This window comes from Myxocyprinus asiaticus, chromosome 24 (assembly GCF_019703515.2).
Source record: "Myxocyprinus asiaticus isolate MX2 ecotype Aquarium Trade chromosome 24, UBuf_Myxa_2, whole genome shotgun sequence".
NCBI classification, from domain to species: domain Eukaryota; kingdom Metazoa; phylum Chordata; class Actinopteri; order Cypriniformes; family Catostomidae; genus Myxocyprinus; species Myxocyprinus asiaticus.
The window spans coordinates 9,102,501-9,128,754 of NC_059367.1; the positions used below are offsets into that span (position 1 = coordinate 9,102,501).

At 38.9% G+C, this 26,254-nt stretch overlaps 1 protein-coding gene across 3 annotated transcripts in view; it reads right to left on the reverse strand.

Annotated features, from left to right (window-relative positions):
• The window catches only part of LOC127415147 (rap guanine nucleotide exchange factor 1-like), a 56,478-nt gene that overhangs the window by 25,381 nt on the left and 4,843 nt on the right, over positions 1 to 26,254 (reverse strand). For all 3 annotated transcript variants that reach the window (XM_051653736.1, XM_051653737.1, XM_051653739.1), the window contains exons 2-10: positions 20,305 to 20,450; positions 19,853 to 20,031; positions 19,485 to 19,641; positions 19,075 to 19,163; positions 18,547 to 18,696; positions 14,172 to 14,292; positions 7,356 to 7,536; positions 6,558 to 6,935; positions 2,231 to 2,427 (exon numbers count right to left, since the gene is read on the reverse strand). In XM_051653736.1, the coding sequence (XP_051509696.1) occupies positions 2,231 to 2,427; positions 6,558 to 6,935; positions 7,356 to 7,536; positions 14,172 to 14,292; positions 18,547 to 18,696; positions 19,075 to 19,163; positions 19,485 to 19,641; positions 19,853 to 20,031; positions 20,305 to 20,450 (1,598 nt within the window). The remainder of the gene's footprint in view (positions 1 to 2,230; positions 2,428 to 6,557; positions 6,936 to 7,355; positions 7,537 to 14,171; positions 14,293 to 18,546; positions 18,697 to 19,074; positions 19,164 to 19,484; positions 19,642 to 19,852; positions 20,032 to 20,304; positions 20,451 to 26,254) is intronic.

Genomic DNA, 26,254 nt, shown 5'->3' on the forward strand with positions numbered 1-26,254 from the left:
GAAAGCTTCACTTTATTTAGTTGACCAGCTACTGGAAAGCTTGCTTCTAAAACAACCAGGCCAATTTAACTCTTACACTTGTGTAAAATCACCATGCAACAACTGCTTTATGCAGCACAATGAGCTAGTAGCTAACAGCTAGCGGTCGTGTTATTGTTTATGGTCAGTAATGTTTGTGTCGCGTTTAAGATGATGTCACGGCAGTAGAGGTGGCGCAACTATGACGATCAGCCTATAATCCCATCCACATTGGGGTGGCACTAAACTGCAGTGGAAAAGCAAGCTCAGAAAAGTAGCAAGCAGAGTCGAGTTGAGTCGAACCGTAACGTGCAGTGGAAAAGTGCCATAAAGATACTAAATACATCAAACAAATCACTACATAGGAGTGTTATAAAGCTACTAGCACATATGGTTGTACCTGAGCCAGAATCATAAGCAACACACCTCTATAAATTCCGCTGTTCAGTCACATAGAATGAAAGAGAGAAATGGTACAAATCATGTCAAATGAAATGAGGTAGGTGTGTCAACAAGAAACAAGAATAACAAAAAAAACCAAGAACACAGTAAGGCATTGAAAGAGCTGCTTTCAATAATACATGTATCATAATCTATACTTTTCATGACCCAATCAACTCATGCGGGATAAAATCAATTTTAGGATTCCGTGTGTAAATGTGGGCGGTCATTTGTTGATTTCAGTTGATTTTGTCTGATGTCAGGAGGAGCTGATTTTGCAGCTTATATTCATGCATGTCTGTTCAAGCAATTAAAAGCGTTTGAAAACTATTTTCATTTTTACACACTTGAATCTTTTAGTAACAGACATGTTGCTCAACATTCAGTGGAAGTGCTGAATATAACACTGAAACACCACACTAGCCAGGCCACATTGGCTGATCACATGAGCAGCTCTCTCAGTCGTTCTCACAGAACACTACAAAACACAGGATCAGAGGGTATTGTCCTGCTCTTTCATGTGCCTATTGACTTGAACTGCCTCTATGTCATGAATAGAAAACTAGGTCATCGCAAACTTTTGTTACTAATGCCTTTTGTAACTAATGTTGGGGATTTATTAAATAAAAATATAGATGACTATTTAATTATCTAATATTATGTAATATTGTTATCAGATTACTAATTACTTTATGGCTTCTTGGTTTAAGTAAACTCAAAGTAATTCTTGTGTGTGTTTACGTGTCTACAGTGTTTTGTGCACATATGCCTGTTTTATGTTTCGATAAACAGCTCATCAAGTTTACAGAAGCACACAAGTTCTTTAATGCTAGGAACAGTTTACTCCTTTCTAAACTGAAAGAAAGTGGCATATTGCACAAGATAAAACTAGATTGCTTCCATTCATAGAAAGTCCCTCGTAAACATGCACAGGTCCTTTCATCTATCGCAGAACTGCAAACAAACATTTGTATGAACATAATTAATGTTTTAAATCTATTCCACATAAGGAATATTATTCCCTTAGGAATATATGTGTTAACATACTTGTAATTAAATAACTAATCTGATTAGAGGAATTTCAAAAGTGAAGTTAAGATGTTACACTACATCATTACTGAGAAAAAGTCATCGAAATACAATAATTTGCCATTAAGACTGAACACATTCTTGCGCAGTTGTCTCGATATGCATTTTTAAAGGTTGACATTCTTTTTAACCTGACACCACGTCTAAAAAAATGCAACACTTCTGTGCAAGACGTTTAAAGCAACAGTAAAGAATGTCTGTCTAACACATGCTTGCTTACAAAAAGAATTGAAAAACAGTGCAGATGGATGCAAAAATGCGTTCAGTGTTTCTCACAAACTACACAAAAACAAGCTGACTTGATTGACAGAACATGATCATGTGGGGTATAATGTTGAGAAAATTCCTAAATCAACTGATTCACTTAAATAGTTGAATAAACATCAAACATGTTCACACAACACGAGGAAAGAGATGATGTAAAAATGAAAAAAAAAATAATAATAATAATTGATCGCCCATGGCAAGACTAGAACTTAAGACCAACAGAGTCTTTTACAGAGAACTGTGCCACAAGCAAATTCATACAATAACTGTAAATCTGACACTACAGTAAATACTTCAACCATTATGATTAATGATGAATGTCGGTAGACAGAGAAACCTTGAAACAGCATCTGTGGAGGGTGAAAAAGAGTGTGTGTGTGAGTATATGTGGGAGCAGCAGTGACATAGCTCTTACCAGCTGTCTCTGTTTGGGTGGCAGTGCCGGTGGAGGGAGGGGCTCATCGCTGCTGCTGAAGGAGTCATTGAGGCCGTACACTTCCTGAAAGCGTTTCCTATTGCGCTGCTCATAAATGCTTTCGCTCTGAGGCGTCTGGTAGAAAACGGAAGGCAGCGGCTCGGAATAGTCCTCCATAAACTGCATATATTGCAGGACTGTGTGTGACGGAGTGAAAAGTAAACAGGTTAAACCAGAAAACAGGCCGGCAGGTGCACAGCACAACTAAACAAATCCATACACACCGATTTCATTTCAAGAGGCACTGCGGCAAATCTACTGCAAGAGGGCGTGAACTGACATTTTACTGCATTGACTGAACTGATAAACTTTTTGTGAGTTTAGCATAATTTCATTGACTGTTTTTGCATGCACAAGAGAATTTTGATATTAATCAGAATTTGGTCATTTTCAATTGTGCATGTATTATGGAAATGCATTAACTTTATTATACCAATATTCTGGTTTATAAAAATCTATATAAGACAGTTGGCTTATACATGTGTTAAGCAGAATTATCTGGGTCATGTAAACACTACCCATAATATATTTAGGGTCCAATTAATTTAATTTGATTTTTTTTCCTAAATTCTGTTTTATCCATTAACATTTTTCTGGATTCCATGTTTTTTGTTTTATTTAAATGTTATCATGCAAATGGTGTCCAATCAAAAGAATTCATAAAACTTTAATCAAATGAAAATGTAATAATTTAACAAAACACTGCAATTACTTTTGTCAAATAAAGTGCTGCACTACAGAGCTTCACAGTAGAAATGAAAACATTAATAAAAAAAATTAAAATAATATTTAATACAATAAATTAATATAAATATTTAATAAAAAATGTTATATTAAATTATTGTTACAAGAATTGTTATTATTACTACTATATTAAATATTATATCTTTCTACATAACACTAGTATACAGCTCCGGAATAAATTAAGAGACCACTGCAAAATTATCAGTTTCTCTGGATTTAGGTACGGTTTCAGTAAAATGAATGTTTTTTTTTTTAATTCTATAAAGTACTGACAACATTTCTCCCAAATTCTAAATAAAAATTATTGTCATTTAGAGCATTTATTTGCAGAAAATGACAACTGTTCAAAATAACAAAAAAGATGCCGTGTTTTCAGACTTCGAACAATGCAAAGAAAACAAAAAAGTTCATATTCATTTTTAAACAACACAATAATAATGTTTTAACTTGGGAAGAGTTCAGAAATCAATATTTGGTGGAATAAACCTGATTTTCAATCACAGCTTTCATGCATCTTGGCATGCCTATACCAGTCTTTCTCATTGCTGTTGGGTGATTTTATGCCACTCCTGGTGCAAAAATTCAAGCAACTCGGCTTTGTTTGATGGCTTGTGGTCATCCATCTTCCTCTCGATCCCATTCCAGAGGTTTTCAATGGGGTTCAGGTCTGAAGATTGGGCTGGCCATGACAGGGTCTTGATCCGGTGGTCCTCCATCCACACCTTGACTGACCAGGCTGTGTGGCATGGAGCACTGTCCTGCTGGAAAAACCAATCCTCAGAGTTGGGGAACATTGTCAGAGTAGAAGGAAGCAAGTTTTCATCCAGGATAACCTTGTACGTGGCTTGAGTCATGCATCCTTAACAAAGACGAATCTGCCCGATTCCAGCCTTGCTGAAGCACCCCCAGATCATTACTGATCCTCCACCTGGTCATTTAATGGTTAGACGGAGACCTGGAGAGACCTTCAAGCCACAGTGTCTCGCACCCACTGTGAAATTTGGTGGAGGATCGGTGATGATATGGGGGTGCTTCAGCAAGGCTGGAATCGGGCAGATACGTCTTTGTTAAGGATGCATGAATCAAGCCACGTGCAAGGTTATCCTGGAAGGAAACTTGCTTCCTTCTACTCTGACAACATACTCTGGAATGTGATCAAGAGAATGATGGATGGCCACAAGCCATCAAACAAAGCCGAGATGCTTGAATTTTTACAACAGCAATGTGAAAGACTGGTAGAGAGCATGCCAAGACGCATGAAAGCTGTGATTGAAAATCAGAGTTATTCCATCAAATATTGATTTCTGAACTCTTCCCAAGTTAAAACATTATTATTGCGTTGTTTATAAATGAATATGAACTTGTTTGCTTTGCATTATTCGAGGTCTGAAAACACAGCATCTTTTTTGTTATTTTGACGAGTTGTCATTTTCTGCAAATAAATGCTCTAAATGACAATATTTTTATTTGGAATTTGGTAGAAATGTTGTCAGCACTTTATATAATAATAAAAAAAAAATGTTCATACCTAAATCCAAAGAAACTGATAATTTTGCAGTGGTCTCAATTGTTTCTGGGGCTGTATCGCTTTTATTTTGGCGGAAAACTCAGTAAAGACATTAATTCAGAGGCGCGCAGCACATGAAGACTATATTTTTATTTAAAAGGTGCTATATGTAAGATTGACAACAAGCGTTTGAAATGGGTATGCAGTCCAAATTCAAAATATTGGAGTGTTGTCTTCCCCGCCCCAGACTCGAAGCTCACGCGGGTTGCCAGAATGTTGACACGCAAATTGGCAAACTCAGCATCACTTTTAAAGGATTTCTGGGCTTTAAGCTGTCTCCATCTTCCAAAGGCATCTCCAATATTTATCCTTGTTTTACTACGCCTCTGGTCATGGTGGTTTTTAGATGGATGGCGAGGTTTTTTAGGTCAGGTGGAATCTGCTATCTCTGATCCAGTTCGTTTGCTGGCTTCCATGGTTGCAGCACGCAGTGTTGTTTGCCTGCAAACTTGTTCAAATCTGGCAACCCAGCGTTGTCGAAATACTATTGGTGAATGGGCAGTGGGCGGGATCACACAGGCCAAAACATAAACAGAAATTCCGGCCTGGAATGGAAACTTCAAAGTAGAATATACTGGCTGTAGCATTGTTATCGGAGAAGCCAGTATTTCAACTTAGCATGTTTCCTAATTCTCTAATGACATATTATGGTCATTTTATGATTTAGTACAGTAAAAATATTACATACAACACCTTTCATTAAAAATTGCATCCCTTTTGCAGTTTGGTAATCACACTTGGCCCATAACTGAATTTGATTAATTGATAGATATTCAATCATTTTATCCCAAATTAGTCAAATTCCGCAGTTTACTCTGAATTCGATTGTTATGACTCAATTCCACTATTCCATTTTTCGCAGACATTCTCCTTAGAAATTGGTACAGTTCTGTATAAATGATAACTGTCATATTCCAAATAAATATGCAGAGATGAGTGTTCCATTAGGATATATCATAGGGCCCTATATATACACACTCTAATGGAACACTCATCTTTGCATGTTTATTTGGAATATGACAGTTATCATTTATACAGAACTATAACAATATCTAAGGAGAATGTCTCTACTAAGTTGCCAATACTCTTAAAGGCTTCAACAGAATATGGACCTTAATCGGAAAACAATGTGCATGCAAACATAGTGATTGTAATTCTGACTTATTAAAGGGTAAGTCAAGATCAAATGAAAATCCTGTATGTGACCTTCCCCTAAACTTTTCTGCGGACTATGACATAATTCAAACACCACGCCCCTCCCCTCCCAACGAGAGTCTTTCAGCACAAGCTCATTTCCTGTTGGCTTGGGTGAGGCCTTGACTGTATTTAACCAGAGATTTCTCCAACAAAAGCATTATTCCATCTGACCTCACACTGAAGCACTGAGGGGCTTTACAGAGAGAAACTGTTGAAAAGCTGCCTTTGCCATATGGCATCATATATCACACACATTACACAAGGCATTTGGAGAATAGTGCAAACAGCTTAGTCTGTGCACAACCAGAAAGCCCATGGCTCAAACTAATTCTTCGGGAGCAGCTCATGAAGATAAAAGGCAGTTTTTAAAATTCTTTGACAGCTCAAATACTTTATATTAAAAAAAAAAAAAAAAGAAAAAAAAAGAAAGAAAATTCTGTCATCAGTTACACACCTTGATTTTGTTTCAGACTAGTATGACTTTCATTCTTCTGTGGAACACAAAAAGAGATCTTAGGCAGAATGTTAGCCGTAGTCCACATTTACTTTCATTGTATCTTTTTTCCATACAATGAAAGTGAATGGTTCCACAGATGAAAGAAAGTCATAGGGGTTTGGAGCAACATTAGGGTGAGTAAAAGATGGCAGATTTTTGGGTGAACTAGCCCTTTAAGTACTTAAACCAACCTTTCTAAAACATTTCTAACACAGCGATTTGCTATATCATAAATGACATGCACTTGAATTCCTCATACTTACTATGTCGACTCTTCTTTTCCGGCAGGGGCGGGGGGCTCAGGGGTATGTGAGCATTCTCAGCAGGGCTGAAGTTTCCCATAAATACTCCAGGGTTCGAGGGTGGCATTGATGCGAAGAGGGGGAAGGGTGGGGTCTGCATGTCCTCATCTGGAATGTTGTCATATTGAGAGTAGAGCCGTTCCACTGGCGGCAGAGGTGGACGCCGTTCCTTCTTCGGGAGAGCGGGTGGTATTAATTGTAGCTGGACAGGGAAGGGGGATGACTCGTGATGAGACTCAGGGAGAGGGCTTAGACAACTCCCTGTGTGCGCGATCTGATCGATGCTAGACAGGTCCTGATGCAGGAAGTCGTAGTCAGGGTCATAGGTCTCTGCTGTGTCTGGGTAAATTGGGGGACAAAACAGAGAGCACAAAGTATTGTTCATTTTGTTTATTTGCATACCATTGTTTTGGTCAACTTCATAATGCGTCAGAATACATGCCCGGTTTTAACGCTTTTCTCCATTTTTTTTTTTTTTATCACCAAGTGATGATATACTGCCGCCATAATTAATAGAAAATATACACAAGCATCTCTTTGTATTAAAATTTCATATAAAAATATTGCTTTCTGTAGTGGTGTGTTTGCACTGTAAGGAATGACAGAAGACTTTAAATACGCCCGACACAGCACTAAACCAAACCAGCACATAATGCACCTGGTTTAGTTAGACTACTGTTTGGGAGGTTTGCAAATAAGACTCAGGTTTTTGTACTGAAATGCCTTATTCAGCACAGAATTTGCCCCTGTGTGTCTCACCTAGAGTCTCACAACTGGTGTTACGAGAGCACTGTCCACTGTCCTGCTCCAGTGAGGACAGCTGTTCATCTGATTTGCTCAGTATGCCGATGCTCCCACAGGGGGAGAGTCGTGGTGATTCCCCTCCATAAGAGTGACTGCCCCCCGAAAAACGCCTCTGTAATGCATCTGCCTCATAATCCTTGGGGTCAAAAGAAGAACGGTTAGCCTCAAGATACTGTCCATCGAAAGAAGTTCCTTACTGATAAATCGAAATACTGCGGCAAATGAAATGCACAAATCTATTGGTAAAGACTACATTTAAAAAAAATGAAATTTAGCCTAAGCTTACTAATTTAGTCCTAGTTACTGACAAATATGTGACCTTTCATGGCATGAGACCTAAGATTGATTTCTGATTGGTTCTATGAGAAAAGCTTGTTCACAATGGTTTGTATGTTCACACGACACTTTACGTTGTTAAACGCTAAAAAAAAATACATCAAGATATTAACTGAAAAATGATTTGGATTTCGGATTGTTTTTCACCAAATCGTATGCCTTCAGAAAAGTTGGAATCTAAGACTTTTATGATACTTTTGGGGCCTTTTTAAGCCTTAAAGTGAGTCAATATCAACTGCCATTGCACTGAATAGATGGACTGGGATATTCAATAAAAATTCTTCCTTAGAATAAGGGGTCTGCAGGGTGAGTAAATTATGACAAAATTAAGAACAGCTTTTGGGAGGGGTCACGTGACGCCATGCAAGAAGCAGACGTGTGAGCGACGAGCTCTGCGCACTTTGCTAAATTTGTAATTATTTTTATTTTATAATCTGGTGAAATTTGATACACCCAGTTACACATTTGCTCTTTGAGGCAAAACATGGCAAAGAAGTCAAAATCCTCGGGCTCTGGAGACATTAAAATACCCTTACGTATTCAGGATGAAAGCTTCGACAGGCCTACAGACCAGGGACTTGATTTGGATGGCGCAGCGGGAGAGGAGATCCAGCGTCAGTTGTCCAACATGTCGGTGATGCTGACGAAGGTTCTTGCTGACTTGGAAGATCTCGCTGTAATACATCGATCGATTACGGCGATGGAAATAAAATTCTCAGAGTTAGTTACAAGAGTGACTGATGTTGAGAGACGAATCGATTGTCTGGAGTCTTCGGAGAGGGAATTAACCACTAATCCGCCTGCGACCAAAGTTGATTTGGAACATCTCCTTGAAAAGCTTGAAGATCTTGAGAATAGAAGCCACAGGAATAACATTCGAATTGTTGGAATTCCTGAGCATGAGGAGCGCAGAGATATGGTGAAATTCCTAGATGAGCTTTTCCTGAGTCAGCTCGACATAACAGGCCATAAACTGGAAATCAAGCGAGCTCACAGTTTTGCTGAGGGAGAAAGGCCCCAATCAATCCTGGCCAAATTTCTGAGATCATCCGATAAAGATCTTGTGTTGCGCAAGGCGAGGAGCAAAGGGAAGCTTTCTTGGAAGAACCATAATATTTTCTTGTTCCCGGACTTTGCGAGTTCGACAAGAGAGAAACGCAATCGGTTCAAGGAATGTAAGAAACTCTTACATCAGCGAAAGATCACTTTTGCTCTGATGTTTCCGGCCAAACTGAGAATAGAAACGAAGGACGGTCGCAAGGTATTTACTTGTCCCAATCAGGCAATGTCTTTTATAGAATCAATGGGTGAGTAATCCATTGGGTGTTTCTCATGTGAGTGAGTCGACTCGCTGTACTTACTCTGGCTTTTGAGGAAGCTGGGCATCATTTTGTTTTCTTTTTTCTTTTTGCGTTGGCTCCGCTGAGCAGCTGGAGTTTGTTTTGTGAATAACACTTTTCCTTAAAGAAACTTTTGCATTGACGGAAGATTACTTTTGCATTGAAGTTCCCGGCCAGTTTGAGAGTGGACACTACGGATGACCGCAAAATATCTACATGCTCACACAAAGGATGTCTTTTATAAAGTTGATGGATTGAGTAAGTCATGGTATATACATTTATGTGGCCTCCGAATGAATTGACTCAACCATCTGGGGAACCGGGATGCCAGTCTTGTTTCTTTTTGTATTGGTTCCGCCCAGCGGCTGAAGCTTGCTCTATTGAATAACACTCCTTTGGAACAGCTGTGGATTACTCTGTTCGTTCTTCGTGCTTATTCCTCCTGCTGGCTGGAGTTTGTTTTGTTGAGTATTTTTACAGGACATTGGAATGATTACGTCATCCGCTGAACTCATAACAGCTGGCTCACTGAACATTCGTTTGTCTGTCCAAGGAATCTGAATGGTTTTATATCAGCTGGAATTTGTTTTGTGGAAGATCACACCTTTGAGACAGTTCTGTGAATGAATCTACACGTTCATGTTCATTCTTCCTATTGGTTGGGGTTTATTTTACAAAGTATTTTCTGTTATGTAATTCTGCCTCAAAAATTTGTGAGGCAAAATTGAGCAATCCGATGGCAAAGTTGTTGTGGGAGCTTGTGGCCGTTCATGGACCTTTTGAGTTTAGAGGGACTGTCGCCGGTTGGCGCTTCCGTGCACGGGGTTAATGTGCACGTTTTTCTTTTTTCTGTTTGTTTTGTTTGGGGGGAAGTTCGGGGTTTGATTGTTTCACTAATGGGGAATGTGGTCTGTATAATTTTGTTTTTGACACACAATTTATTTTTTCTACTATATCAAAATGTCAAATGTTAATATGAGTGTACTATCTCTCACCACATGGAATGTAAATGGGTTGGGGTACCCCATAAAAAGAAATAAAGTTATTACTTTTCTTAAACGTAAGAAATATGATATAGTGTTTCTTCAAGAAACACATCTCTCCCCGCAGGAAGCTGAAAAATTTGGGAAGATATGGGGTGGACATGTTTTCTTTAGTGCTGGCTCAAGTAAGAGCAAGGGAGTCATTATATTGATTAATAAACATCTACAATTCAAATATCTCAAACAGACTAAAGATCAATTAGGGAGCATCATTATTGTTTTAGCTGAAATTCAGGGGCAAAGGTTGATTTTGACTAATATTTACGCACCTAACGCTGATGATCAGGGCTTTTTTATAGATCTTGAAGGGATGCTGCATGCCGCTGGCACCCCTCATGATATAATATTGGGAGGAGACTTTAATATTTTGATGGACTCAGTCTTTGATCTAAGTGAAGCAAAAGTGTGTAAGCCCCCTAGAGCAACAGTGACACTTCACAGGATATGTAAAAATCTTGGTCTTGCAGATATCTGGCGACTTTTGAACCCATCTGGTAGGGACTATACATTTTTTTCATCAGTTCATAAGATTTATTCTAGAATAGATTTTGTTTTTATATCTAAGTCCCTCATTTCATCTGTTGCTGATTGCTCAATTGGAAACATCTTAGTCTCAGATCACGCCCTGGTGAGTTTAGAGATGTTGCCACATACAGAGAAAAATAAATCATATAGTTGGTGCTTTAATGTATCCCTTTTGCAAAATTCTGATTTCCAACAAATGTTAAAGACTGAAATCAATGTTTATATGAAGACCAACTGGTCCTCAGTATCCTCTGTGGGCATGGCTTGGGAGGCACTTAAGGCAGTTCTTAGGGGTCGGATCATACAGTATGCCTCATTCACCAAAAAATCCAACGCACAAGAAGAAGTGGAATTGGAAGAGAATATTAAGAGTGCCGAGGCAGAGCTGAAGCGGCGAATGTCATTTGATGGCCTCAGAGAATTGACCCGGTTGAAAATAATACTATTTTGTCGCGGAAAGTGGAGTTTTGGTTGTTCAGGGCAAGACAGTCGTACTTTGAGTTGGGGGACAAAGCAGGGAAGCTTTTGGCTAGACATATAAAGCAGAGAGAGTCTTTTTCTACCATCCCTTCAGTGAAATCTGCTGGTAGTGAAATATTGGCCATTGATATTAATAATGCTTTTAAAGAATTCTATCTTGATCTCTATAGTTCCACGTCTTTGTCTACTGATGAAGATATTAGAAACTTTGTGGAACCATTAGAACTCCCAAAATTGATGACTGAGCAAAAAAATTCTCTTGATTCTGAGATAACCTTGGAGGAGCTTGATGAGGTAATTAAGGCCCTGCCTACAGGCAAGGCTTCAGGGCCAGATGGTTTTGCTGCTGAATTTTTTAGATCTTATGCTACAGAACTGGCTCCACTTTTGCTAGAAGTTTATACTGAATCATTAAAGAATGGAAAACTTCCTCCAACCATGACACAAGCCCAGATCAGTCTGATCCTTAAAAAGGACAAAGATTCAAGTGAGTGTAAGAGTTACTGTCCAATTTCCCTGATCCAGCTAAATTTAAAAATGTTATCAAAAATTTTGGCTAACCGATTAAGTTGACATCACTTATACATATAGATCAGGTGGGGTTTATTCAGGGGTGCAGCTCTTCTGATAACATTAGGCGTCTCATCAATATCATGTGGTCAGTGGTGAATGATCAGACTCCGGTCGCTGCCATCTCACTTGATGCCGAAAAGGCATTTGATATGGTAGAATGGGATTATCTTTTTAAGGTTTTGGGAATATATGGGTTCAGGAGTAAGTTTATTGGATGGATTAAGTTACTTTATAGACACCCAGTAGCGGCGGTACAAACAAATGGATTAATTTCAGATTATTTTACTCTGGATAGGGGCACCCGGCAGGGTTGTTCTCTTTCCCCATTATTGCTCTGTCTTACCCTGGAAACATTAGCAACTGCAATAAGAAAGGAGGATGATTTTCCAGGGGTGGTGGCGGGAGGTATGGCGCATAAACTCTTGCTTTATGCAGATGATATTTTATTATTTGTCACTGAACCCGGTAGATCTATGCCTTGCCTCCACAGAATTATTAATTCATTAAGTTTTCAGGATATAGAGTCAATTAGTCTAAATCTGAAGCTTTGGCTCTGACAGCATACTGCCCAGAAACGGCTTTCCAGCCGGGCGCTTTCCAGTGGCCCCAACAGGGCATTAAGTATTTGGGTATTTTATTTCCAGCAAATTTGTGTGATTTAGTTAGAGTAAATTTTGACCCCTTAATAAAACGGTTTGAGCAATGTGGGCAGGTGGGCTTCATTACATTTATCTATGATTGGGAAGGTTAATGTTATTAAAATGAATTGTATTCCAAAATTCAATTACTTGCTGCAGTCTCTCCCTGTAGATGTCCCCCTCTCTTATTTCAAGCAATTTGATAGCATAGCAAAGTCCTTCATTTGGAATGGTAAGCTTCCAAATTACATTTCAATAAGTTACATAGGCCGATTAACAAAGGTGGGCTAGGCCTACCCAAGATTTTATTTTATTATTATGCATTCAGTCTCAGACATTTGGCTCATTGGTTGCTTCCACCTGAGAGAGCCCCTCCCTGGTTCTGTATAAAACATGAAGTTCTTGCCCATATTTCGCCACTGCAGAGCCTATCAAATTAATCGGAGAAGCTAAGTTACATCCCGTTATCTCGCACTTGAACTTGGTATGGACAAAAGTGTCCAGGCTGTTTAATTCGGACATTTTTTTAAATGTTACCTCGAGCATATGGCTGAACCCCAAATTACGCATCAACAAGTCCCCTTTTTGCTGGTCAGAGTGGATTGGGAGGGGGGTTACTACACTCGGTGAGCTATATGAGAATGGAGTGTTGAGATCCTTTCAAAATTTGGTTCAACTTTTTGGGATTCCTAGATCTCAGTTCTATAAGTATTTACAGCTGCGCCACCTGCTCTGTACTGTTTTTGGGAGTGGTTTACACCCCCCTAAAGTGGCAGATACTCTGGGAGTGGCGATTACTGCTTTTGGAAAAGGTCATGAGGCATCGGTGTATTACTCCCTACTAATTCAGAGTCTGAGGGATGGAACTTCAACTTCTCTTAAGAGATTATGGGAGAAAGATCTAAATTTGGGATTGGAGAAGGAAGAGTGGGCTGGGATTCTGAAAAACGTCAAATCTGCATCTAGAGACGCAAGGGTTCGCCTCATGCAATTTAAGATTTTACATCTATTTTCTATTGGACCCCCTCTAGATTGCATAGGCTTGGTCTTAAAGACACACCCACCTTCTGGCGATGTCAATCAGGAGCTGGAGACACAACCCATGTATTTTGGGGATGTGTTAAGATGCAAGAATTTTGGATGAGGATTCAGAGTTTTATGTGCAAGTTTTTGGCCTCTCAAATTTTATTTTGCCCCAGACTCTGTATCTTAGGAGATGGGGCAGTCATTTATTTGGAGAATAAGCACATGAAAAACTGGGTCCTAACTAGTATTATGATTGCCAGACAGATCACTTTGAGGAGTTGGAAGTCGGCTGGAGCACCCCATTTCAGGAGTGGTGTTCAGAGATGGCCAGAGTGGCAGCTCTTGAGGAGGGGGTATCCAGAAGACTGGGGAGTTTAGACATGTTTGTGAAGAAGTGGGGCAGATATCTGTCTTTTTTGGAGGGCTCTCAGGGAGGGACAGTGGAGAGAGAGGTGTAGGGGTTTTATGTGTGTAATTAGTTTTATTTATTTTATTTTTATTTATTTTTGTTGTGTGTCTATGGTTGTGTGACCACTGGGGTGTTGTTGGGGGTCGGGTGGTGGAGACTGGGGGTTGGATATTGATTCTGTGTATGTGTGTTCTGCTATTTATATTTAATGGTTGAATCAATAAAAAAATGTTAAAATTGCAAAAAAAAAAAAAAAAAACAGATCTAAACCAAAAAAAAAAAAAAAAAAAAGAACAGCTTTTGGGGAAAAAGTAAAATTTTTGTGACACAGCACGGTTATTAAAGTGCTGAATGAAGCTTGCGTATCGCAAGATTAGTACCAAGGGACATAATAATCTCACCTGTCGACAGATACCAATAGGAAGACTTGATCCACTTGTGGTACGACTCATCGGCACAACCACGGCAATCCTTGTGGGAGACGGTGCTGATTGACGCTTCTTTGGGGGGAGAGCCGGTGGACTGCAGGGGGGGAAGAGTTTATTTAGCCAATGCTAGTGTCAAACAAAACCACTGTCATTTTGCAAAGAGAATTAGTCTCCTACTAGTCCCACAAACCACCAACTGAAGGTCTAAAATAGAAAGCAATTTCTCGATCCAGTAAAACTCCACTTTCGAGGACAAACTAATCACAAAACCAAAGTTTGCCAGGTTAGTGGCATAAAATCTTAGAAGTTTTGGTTGTTCAGGGCAAGATAGAATTCTATCTTGATCTCTATAGTTCCACGACTTCGTTTACTGATGAAGATATTAGAAACTTTGTGGAACATTAGAACTCCCTAAATTGACGACTGAGCAAAAAAAATTCTCTTGATACTGAGATAACCTTGGGAGGAGCTTGATGAGGTAATTAAGGCCTTGCCTACAGGCAAATCGATCAGCCACAACATTAAAACCACCTGCCTAATATTGTGTAGGTCCCCCTCGTTCCACCAAAACAGTGCCAACCTGCATCTCAGAATAGCATTCTGAGTTGCTATTCTTCTCACCACAATTGTACAGAGCGGTTATCTAAGTTACCATAGACTTTGTCAGTTCGAACCAGTCTGACCATTCTCTGTTGATCTCTCTCATCAACAAGGCGTTTCCATCCGCAGAACTGCCACTCACTGGATGTTTTTTGTTTTTGGCACCATTCGGAGTAAATTCTAGAGACTGCTGTGTGTGAAAATCCCAGGAGATAAGCAGTTATAGAAATACTCAAACCAGCCCGTCTGGCACCAACAATCATCCATGCGATTATCTAATCAGCCAATTGTCTGGCAGCAGTGCAGTGCATAAAATCAAGCAGATACAGGTCAGGAGCTTCAGTTAATGTTCACATCAACCACCAGAATGGGGAAAAAATGTGATCTCAGTGATCTGAACCGTGGCATGATTGTTGGTGTCAGATGGGCTGGTTTGAGTATTTCTGTATCTGTTGATCTCCTTTTCATGCACAACAGTGTCTAGAATTTACTCAGAATGGTGCCAAAAATGAAAAACCTCAAGTGAGGGGCAGTTCTGTGGACAGAAATGCCTTGTTGATGAGAGAGGTCAACAGAAAATGGCCAGACTGGTTCGAACTGACGAAGTCTACGGTAACTCAGATAACCACTCTGTACAATTGTGGTGAGAAGAACAGTATCTCAGAATGCTATTCTGAGATGCATGTCGGCGCCGTTTTGGTGGCACGAAGGGGACCTACACAATATTAGGCAGGTGGTTTTAATGTTGTGGCTGATCTGTGTGTGTGAGCAGAACTGTTTATTCCAATTTGTTTTGAGTGATGTCTGTGAAATAATACTATAATTATTACTTCTGGATGGATAGAAGTTCTGATCACAAAGTTCTGATTTCAGTTGTATTTTCTGTACAACCGTTCATGAGACTATCAAGCCATTATTTTAATACATTTTTGGTATATCATTGTTGAATAACCCATTACATATAAAACTGCACTTAAATGGCATGTAAAAACAAAAACTGTTGTAGGCTGCAAGTCTCGTCAGTCAGACATTCTCTATATGTCTAATTGGGTGGTTCTTAGCCAGAATAAGCTGCAATATGGACAAAAATGTATAGCATTAGTCAAAGGTCTGGCTATGTGAGACCAGAAAATAAACAACTCTTCTGCTCTGACTCATCCACAAACCAGTCAGGCAGTCTGGTTAGTTGGTCTGTTGCCCCAAAACATCTGTTCAAAACTGCAGAGAGACTAGCAGAAGAACTGATTCATATTATGAGTACAGGGTATGTCTGTCTGACCTTTACTAATACAGATTATCTTCTGATTAGCAAATTTTAACATGCAGGGGGATAAAATAAGAATATCCATTCTTGCCATCTCTTTCTCTTTCCTGTCTTTACATTGTCAGAATAAAGACAAAGGTAAATAAGTAGAGCTCATTTCTCAGAAAACAGCCCGTAAGTCACTGACACTCTACCAGAGGAAGTCAAACCCTGCTCTGCTGCAACCTACAAAGACTTGAGTGCTTAAGAACGCCACTATTTATATCTCTCTTTCACACCTTTCTTTTAGACTTCCCGCAAACAATCAAACCGTGATGGGGCTGCTGTGCAATCATCTGGAGCCAACCACAGCACTGACACCATACATGACATACTGTTTCAAACCACATCACCCAAAATACCCAGATGTTTACTGCATGTAAGCCAGATTAGATGGTTAGATAAGATAACATGGCCCAATTTGTATTTCCACATATAAACTTCTAGTTTTAGATACTACGATTTTTATACAATCACCTTCATGCTTTGTTTCACTCCATAAAGCTTGTAGACTAAATTAAAATATGGCTATACGTGTACCACAGTCTGTGAAGATTAAAGGGGTCATGAAATGCCATTTTTTAATAATTGTATTATGTTCCCTGAGGACCACTCTATATTGTTAGTAAAGTTTTTTTTTTTTTTTTTTTTGGCACCAAAACAATCATAATTTAGTAATATATGATCATTTCCACCCTGTCTCTGGCCCTCTGACTGAAACACTCAGTTTTGGCCTCAGCGTTTCTTCAAAGTAAACTCCCACTGTTATGACTGGCTAACTTTGTGCAGTCCCTCGAATACAGCCATATTTGAAACAAAATCGAAAGAGAATGAACAAAGCTCCACAACAACTACATTTTAGGGTTTACACATAACACATATCCAACACATTGCATCTGAATATATTAAACTGTTCACTCAAACACATCAGTACCATAAACCATCAAACAGTCATGACATTTGAAATATTCATGAATGAAATGGTTTACTCACGGTTTCGGGTCCAACAGTGTTTTTAACTTCCCCATCCTTCAATAACAGTTCATTTGCAAAGCTTGAATCGTATTATGAGTGGTTCACAAACAATCCACGCTGATATGAGTTGAAAAAACCTGCACATACATAGTCCAAAGCATGGTGAAATGGTGCACACACATAGGCGCACATCGCCAGAAACACATCAAAACCATCTAGTACATGTTTGCATACACCAACGATTAAAAATACCGCAGATGTGCGAAAGAACGTGTCCAGGATGAGTTTGTGCTCAAAACAGCAACTAAATGAAAGAGAATGGCTTCTCCTCTTCAAAGTTGTAACTTGACACAGTGTCTTTTAAAAGCAGCGTAAGATACATTGTCTGTCTAGTGCATGTTTATATACAAAAATAATTCCAAAGGTCCAGATGGGTCCCCTTTGGTGTTCAGGAATAGTTAGCCACACTAGGCCTATCTGTCCTGCTCTCTCTGTCTCTCATTCTCAGCAACAGTGGGCAGGGCCAAAGGTGCGATGACGCATGTTGTGCGATGTGTAAATACAAATGAGCAATTTCTTGTGATGTCACAAACACAGATTTCAAAACGAGATGTTTCTGCAGGGTGGTAACTATTAATGCTCTTTTTAGACTGGGGAGGAAGTTGAGTTCTGAAACATACAGCATGTTTTTATTTATTTACAGTTACCTCTTATATGACTAATTATGAAGGAAGATTTGGTTCTCCATTTCATGACCCCTTTAAGTCCGTGTTTCAAAAACTAATGAAATGCCTACATAGGCAGCACAGACACGCTCCAGACACAAAGGCTATTCCAAAGGTTAGGCTAAGAGGCGGTTCAGACCGAACACATTCTCGTGCAAAAAAAAACCCTAGACGCAGCACAACGAATAGAATAGAGTGCAGGTGTCTTGAGATGCATTTTTAAAAGTTTTTTTAAACTTGACACCTAAATGATGTTGCACTCCAGTGCAAGAACAACAGTAAGATGTGGCACAACGGTCAAAGATGTCTATATAGCACATATTTACATAGAAAAAGGCTTCTTCATATGTATCCTACAAAGAGAAGGCAATCCCATAATGCACTGTGAAAATCCAGGATGGCGGATGGAGAGAGAATTGACGAATATTAATATACTTATAATTCATTCAAAACCGGAAAGCATGGCTGGAAATAAACAAATTACTTTACCAAATATTTGTACGTATTTTTATGATTATTAGAGTATTATGATGTTAGCTTAGCAACATTCTAACACCAAACTCTATTAAAATCAATGGAGATTTGCTTGCTATTTGTAGTTTAAGTCTATGTACAGCGTTCCAAATCTGTCACTATTGAGGTTCCATTTCAACTAGGATGATGCCTCTGTAGGCAGTAGTCGGCAAGGCAGCTTGCTTTGTTTTGAAATGGAGTTTCGTGACTCAACTAAGCAAAGCATTCGTACCAGTGTTCAGGCACTTTGAGTCCAGGTAGAGGGGGTTTAGGAGGGGCCAGCTCCTCATCAGGGATGTTATTTGGGGTCTCTATGGTCTCAGGCAGGGCAGGGGCATCATTCAAGATTTCCTTTGTCTCAATGACAGGGGGCTCTGGAACACTGCCAACAAAACAGGTAAGAATTATTAATGTGGCATTTTAATGATGCTGTTTAATGTTTGTCCAAGTATTTGACTCTGTACACCAATAATTATTATTTTAAAGGTTGTGAAATGTAAGCATCATAACGTTATGTAAAACATTAATATGGTACTCTACGCATGTTATTATTGGCCAGGCTTACAATGCAACACTGAGTTTATAACAATATGCAAAGGGGGCCTTGCTTTGACTCTGTTTCCACCAAGGGGAAAGACTAACAGCCTAGACTAACTAATATGGCAGCTTTTATGTTTGGAAATGGAATTCAACACTTCCCACCTCAATTCTGAATACTCTTAGGTCAAAAATTGTATTTCACAAAAAGCTTTTGAATTACCGCTGTGGACTGGTGACAGGGGGAAGTGTTTTGATGGGCGTCGTGGGGGAGGGGTGTTCCTGCTTCTCGATGGTGACTTTAACAAGCTCCTACAGGAAACCACATGCAGAGTCATCTTTACACACAACACTATCAACTCAGAACAAAACCCATGACTAAATACAGCTGGAATATGGGTGGAAATTAAATAGAAAATCCAACAGATGTCAAACATTACAAAAAGAGCCAGAGTTCCACTGGAAATTTAATAAAATTTTGTGCTAACAGGGTAAGAATTCTGGTGGGTGTATTTAACTCAAGCAATCCCACCTGATTATGCATGTCACTACCAAACTGACAACTACTGAAGGCATTTCTACTGTACGACCATTTGTTTATAGCTACAGGGAACAATCAAACATGTACAATACCTTTACACCATCTAAGACTGCTTTGATCACAGTGGTGACGGTTGCTATTGTTTCTTTATCTTCCAAATTCACCCCTTCCAGCATCACTTGGTCTGACCAGAGTATGAGGTTTGCAAGACTCTGATAGAGCCGATTCAGACAGGAGGACACACGTGAACTGAGGGCAGATGGATGAAGAATTCATGTAAATATTATACTGTAAGACTGCAAAGATCAAAAATGCTAAAGATACAGTACAGGAAAATGTTAGCTGAATGAAAAAAAAAAAAAGAATTGCAAATATATCTGTTAATGGCTCAAGGAGTTAAAGTTCTTTTCGAAAAGGAGCTTATATTATAATATCAGAGGAAGTGACTATGGTAACTTGCCTGCTCAATATCTTGCCATCTAGTTGTACCAAGCTCATGATAGCCTCCAGCACTTTGCTGGCTGATCCAGGAAGCATTTCCAGAACTTTCTTGTCCACTGCCATCTTGTCGATTATCGTCTTGAAGTACCGCAAAGCGCTGACCACTTCTTTCTCATGCTCCTCTAATCGACTCGGACTCTAAACGTGGACAGTGTTGCGAAATCCAATGTCACCAAATCATCAAACAATAAACAATGTGCATATATTTGCCCAAGTTTCTGAACAAAAAGCTTTGTTTATAAAGCTCACATAAATGGCATGACAGAACTACTATGATGACAGAAGCTACATAGTAATCATTTTTGATTTACAATTTGAAATATCAACAGTCATGCTACTGCTAATATCATACAAAAAAAACTTTCAAACATTAGAAAGAAACTTCTATGGCGACACCACTACACTACATACCTTGGTCACAGTCTTCTCTGGGGACTTCACAGGTTGTTCTGGTGGTGGTTTGGACTTTTTGTTTGACGGCGTCCTCTTGATTTTGGGAGAGTGGAATTTGTCCTTTAGTTTCATTGTAAAGGATGTCAAGTGGGAACGCTGGGATTCTGAAGGAAGACAAAGACACGTCGACAGTAATTTAATAAAGGTGTACATATATAGGCTAATTTATAAGTTTATTGTTTTGAATCTTAAGAACAATCTTATTCTTTGGTTTGCATCCATCAAGTTCCAAATAAAAGAAGAAAATAATCAAATGAGATGAAGTAGCTTTTATTTATGGATTTTTTAATTATCCAAAAATAAGCATTACCACATGATTAATGAAGTGTAAACCTTCTTATTTATATATATACTGAATATATACTGTATACATTCAGTTACTGTTATATAAAAATAGATATTGGCCATTCCGCCCAACCCAATTGTTCACTACTTCTTGCAGTAAATGCAGGCAGTAGCTTTCCGGTTCACTACGCTGCAAGACGTCAACCTTATTGTGTATCTTGGGAACACATGTGAGAGGAGACCCGGGCTTTTGTGTACAGTAAAATCCTTTTTAATTGAATGCAGTGTGACTTAATGCACTCTTGGAGTGTGCCACTCTGGAACGAATTCTGGTGATAACACCATTGTGCGTGGCACAAAACCATTTAGGGGGGATTTCCCCCACACACATTTGAGGAATGAAGTGCTTGGGGTTTGCCTGGGCAATCTGTGGAGTTTCATATCAGGCTTTGCTGGGGCTACAACACAGAATCCTCCATTAAAGCAGAAAAGAGACACCACTTAGTCCAACAAGTGAGTTTAATGGAGTTTTGTCAGGATGTTAAACTCATGTATTATACATTCTGTGTCATGAGGGATGTGGCCGCTAGCTTTGAAAGTAGGGTGTGACTGAATTATAGCCCTTTTAAGTAAATAGGAAGCATAAAGAAGACCACCACATATCAAAGATGAATGATTTTTTCTTTCTTGTGCTGATGCATTTCCTATTTAAACATTAAGTTGGGGTGGGATCCCTTATTAAATCGCCAATAGCCTTTAGTCTTCATCACAGCCATGAACCATGATTTGCTATTTGCTATTACAAGTTAGGGCCAGGTAGTATTTATTACCTTGGGTGGAGGGGCATTCTTGTTCTAGAGAGCATTTTATTGGACACAAATTTGCATACTCCCCTCTAGTGTACCAAAATTTCAGTAGTCGGTACCGATACCAGTGAAATTTCACAGTTCTCGATGCCGATTTCAACACCACAGCAAAAATATGCTAATATGATAATGTGCTACTGAACACACCACTTTAGATATTTTTAATAATATAATAATTATTTTAATTATTATTATTATCCAGAACTCCATGTTTTAAAGTTTAATTTAATTTCATCATCAAAATGGTGTCTAATCAATTAATTCTTAAAACATTTTAACAAGTGAACATGGAACTTGTCAACATGTCATTGCATTTTTTTTTCCTCAAACATTTATTCAACAGCAGTCTTGCTTGTGATATATTGCTTTATTATTATTATTATTATTACGTGAATATTACATTTTACTATACATTTGTTATATATTTCTGTCGCAATGTCTTCAATTTCAGGCATCTAGCTTTTATTTTGACTTATATAGATAAACAGTTCTTGACACAGCCCAGTGTGATCATTGAAGCCTTTATGTCATGTCTGAAATCTCATCTCTTTACACTGGCCTTTGAGTCTGACAAATGAAATGTAGGACACTGTTTTGAAGTGTTTGGATTTTAGATTACAGGTGTTTGTGTATATGGTAATTTTGAAATGTTATGTTTATGTTAAATATTATTACTCTGTTGTTTTAAATGCTATACACAGTAAATAAAGTTTGAGTTGAGATTAAAGCGCAAATGCTGTGATTTAATTATATAAATATGTAATTTACATGTGCTGCGTGGTTCACAGTGGCTGAGTGCTCTGCTCTGTCATCTGATACAACGTGAATGATTCTCAGTGTCTGTGGAGTTTCCAGTGTTTGAGCAGTCGGATTTATACAAAGTACGCAGCTCATCTACACTAAGATTGCAGCTGTTAGCGGTTTAATAAATCACACTAGGACATGTCACGATTTTAATTCGATACATTTTCAATTTCAGTGTAAAAGGAGTAACAGAGCACACGCGCAAAATAAGCCTGTGAGCATTTTAAAGCAATTATGTATTAGTTAGTCACACTGCATGCTGGTACCGGATTGAGTTGGTGCTCGGTACTACCGGTATTGCAGAAACACTGGTATCGTTACATTATTTTTATTTTAGTATCGATTTGGTACCGAAGTACCGGTACTTTTGACAACACTACTCCCCTCAGTCCCCAGAGATTTTTTAAAGTATAAGTATTTTGGTCCATTTTTACCAGAAGAGAAAGACTGTACATATTAAATGGGTATAAGTTAATTTTGTCAACTTCTGCATATAGATGGCCTAACATTTGCATGGCATAAAAATTCAGTGTATTTGGACTAAAAGCCACTTTGATTTCTTCTACACATCCAAATCCAGTAAAATGACAGCTATATCAGTGTACAAGTAGAATATTCATCCAGTAAATAATCTATTATGGGACTTGATTTCACCCATCAGATTTTACTGGATCATGAAAAGTAGATGAATGTTGCTATATAATATTTTTGGTTAATGCTGTACTATTCTTCCCCCCATAATAATAATAACACACATTTAAAACTATACTTCTCTCTCCACTGCCCCTCCCCAAGAGCCCTCTAAGAACGGCAAATAGCTGCCCCATTTCCTATCAAATGAATCTAAGTTCCCCAGCCTTCTTCATGACATTTCCTCGAATGCCACCACCCTCCCCATCTCTGTGCACCACTCTTGAAATGAGGGCGCTCCAGCCGACTTCCATCCCCTTATAACAATCTGTCTGCCGATCATAACACTGGTTAGAACCCAATGTTTTATGTGTTTATCCCCTATATTGATTGTTGCCTAAAATACAGAGTATGGGGCAAAATGAAATTTGAGTGCCCAATACGTCACACATAAAACTCTGAACCTTCAACCAAAATTCTTGTATCTTAACACACCACCAAAAAACATGGGTTGTGTCCTCATCTTCTGATTGGCATCGCCAGCAGGTGGGTGTGTCTTTAAGACCAAGCCTATACAAGCTAGAAGAGTGTCCAACAGAATCAATGTAAAATCTTGAATTGCATAAGGCGCACTCTTGCATCTCTAGATGTAGACTTGACGTTTTTTTAGAATCCTAGCACACATTCCCTCCTCCAATACCAAGTTTAAATCTTTCTCCCATAATCTCTTGATAGAAGTTAAAGCTCCATCCCCCAGACTCTGAATTAACAGGCAGTAATACACTGATACCTCATGACCTTTTCCAAAAGCAGTAATCACCACTCTCAGAGTATCTGCCGCTTTAGGGGGGGTGTATGCTATTCCCAAAAATAGTACAGAGCATGTAGCGCAGCTGTAAATACCAAAAGAACTGAGATCTGGGAATCCCAAAATGTTGAACCAAATTTTCAAAGGATCTCAACATTCCACTCTCATATATGTCACCGAGTGTATTAACCTCCCTCACAATCCACTTATTAATACACAATTTTGGGTTCAGCCATATGCTTGGGGCAACATTTAAATAAATGTCCGAATTAAACACTCTGGACACTTTTGTCCATACCGAGTGCAAATGTGAGATATCGGTGTGTAACTTAACTTCTCCGATTAGTTTGATAGAAAGGCTTTGCAATGGTAAAACAGGGGCAAGAACTTCCTGTTCAATATAAAATCAGGGAGGGGCTCTCTCAGGTGGAAGCAATCAATTAGCCAAATGTCATACCGAACGCATAATAATAAAACAAAATCTTGGGTAGGCATAGCCCACCTTTGTCAATCGGCCTATGCAACTTACTGAAATATAAACTGGGACGTTTACCATTCCAAATGAAGGACTTCCCTATGCTATCAAATATCCTGAAATAAGAGAGGGGGACGTCTATAAGGAGAGACTGTAGCAGGTAGTTGAATTTTGGAATACAATTCATTTTAATAACATTAACCTTCCCAATCACAGATAAATGTAATAAAGCCCACCTGCCCACATTGCTCGAAAACCTTTTTATTAAAGGGTCAAAATTAACTCTAACTAAATCAGACAAATTTGCTGGGAATAAAATACCCAAATACTTAATGCCCTGTTTGGGCCACTGGAAGGCGCCTGGCTGAAAAGCCGCTACCGGGCAGTAATCTGTCAGAGCCAAAGCTTCGGAATTAGACAAATTAACTCTGTATTCCGAGAATTTAGAAAAGGAATGAATAATTCTGTGGAGGCAAGGCATAGATCTAGTAGGGTCGGATTTTATAATAAAAAAATCATCTGCGTAAAGCAAAAGCTTATGCGCCACACCTCCCGCCACCAACCCTGGAAAATCACCCCCTTTCTTATCACGGCTGCTAATTGGTTCCAGGGCAAGACAGAACAATAATGGGGAAAGAGGGCAACCCTGCCAGGTGCCCCTATCCAGAGTAAAATAATCTGAAATTAATCCATTCATTTGTACTGCCACTACCGGGTGTCTATAAAGTTACTTAATCGAACCAATAAAAGAATTCCCGAACCCGTACATTTCCAAAATCTTAAAAGGATAATCCCATTCTACCATATCAAGCGCCTTTTCAGCATCAAGTGAGATGGCAGTGACCAGAGTCTGATCATTCGCCACTGCCCACATGATATTGATGGAACGCCTAATGTTATCAGAAGAGCTATGGCCCTGAATAAACCCCACTTGATCTATATGTATAAGAGATGTCATAACTTAATCGGTTAGCCAAATTTTTTTAACAATATTTTAACATCTAGCTGGATCAGGAAAATTGGACGGTAACTCTTACACTCGCTTGGATCTATGTCCTTTTTAAGAATCAAACTGATCCGGGCTTGCGTCATGGTTGGTGGAAGCTTTCCATTCTGGAATGATTCCGTATAAACTTCTAGCAAAAGTGGAGCCAATTCTGTAGCATAAGATCTAAAAAACTCAGCGGCAAAACCATCTGGCCCCGGAGCCTTGCCTGTAGGCAAGGCCTTAATTACCTCGCCAAGCTCCTCCAAGGTTATCTCAGAATCAAGAGAATTTTTTTGCTCAGCTGTCAGTTAGAAAGTTCTAATGGTTCCACGAAATTTCATCAACAGAAGAATACGTGGAACTATAGAGATCAAGATAGAATTCTGGAAACTAGCTTTCTTAAAATAAACATGCACTAATGAATTGTACACAATAAGACCAGGAACACTAAGAAAGAAAAAATCTGACAGCTAAAATCCCAAAAAAGAAAAAAAAAGCAGGAAGAAAATCAAAACCAGTAAAAGGATGGTGGGTTTACCATTAGACTGGAATGCCCAGGAAAATGGAAGCCTTATCTTTCTTATCTCAGAGTAACTGATTTGACTACTAATCTGAACAGGTTAAATTACCCATGAGAGCCAACTTCCTGAATAGCTGTCTAAGACAACACTGCACTCATCCAATAAAAACACAGCAAACCAATAAGGTGCACTGAGTATGAGGTCTTTACATCCGCTTCTTGATCCTCATGTTGTGGGAAGTACATTCTACAAGTTCATTTCCTCTTTTTGTCAATATCCTCTTCTGAAGCAGACAAAGTAGGACAACCTCTGAACAGGCTTGTTTCTCACTGTACTTCTAAGAACCTCCCCAAACCTAATTCTGGTCACAACTTCACCTGAAGTTTCCACCAACAAGATGTTTCAAGTGAACTACCACCAAATATGGGGTGTGTACAACTTTTAGCCCAGGGTGTAATTTCTGTGCCACTAACATCACCAAACAAAACTGTAAAAAATAAAAACAATGACAAAAATAATAAACCTGTTTAT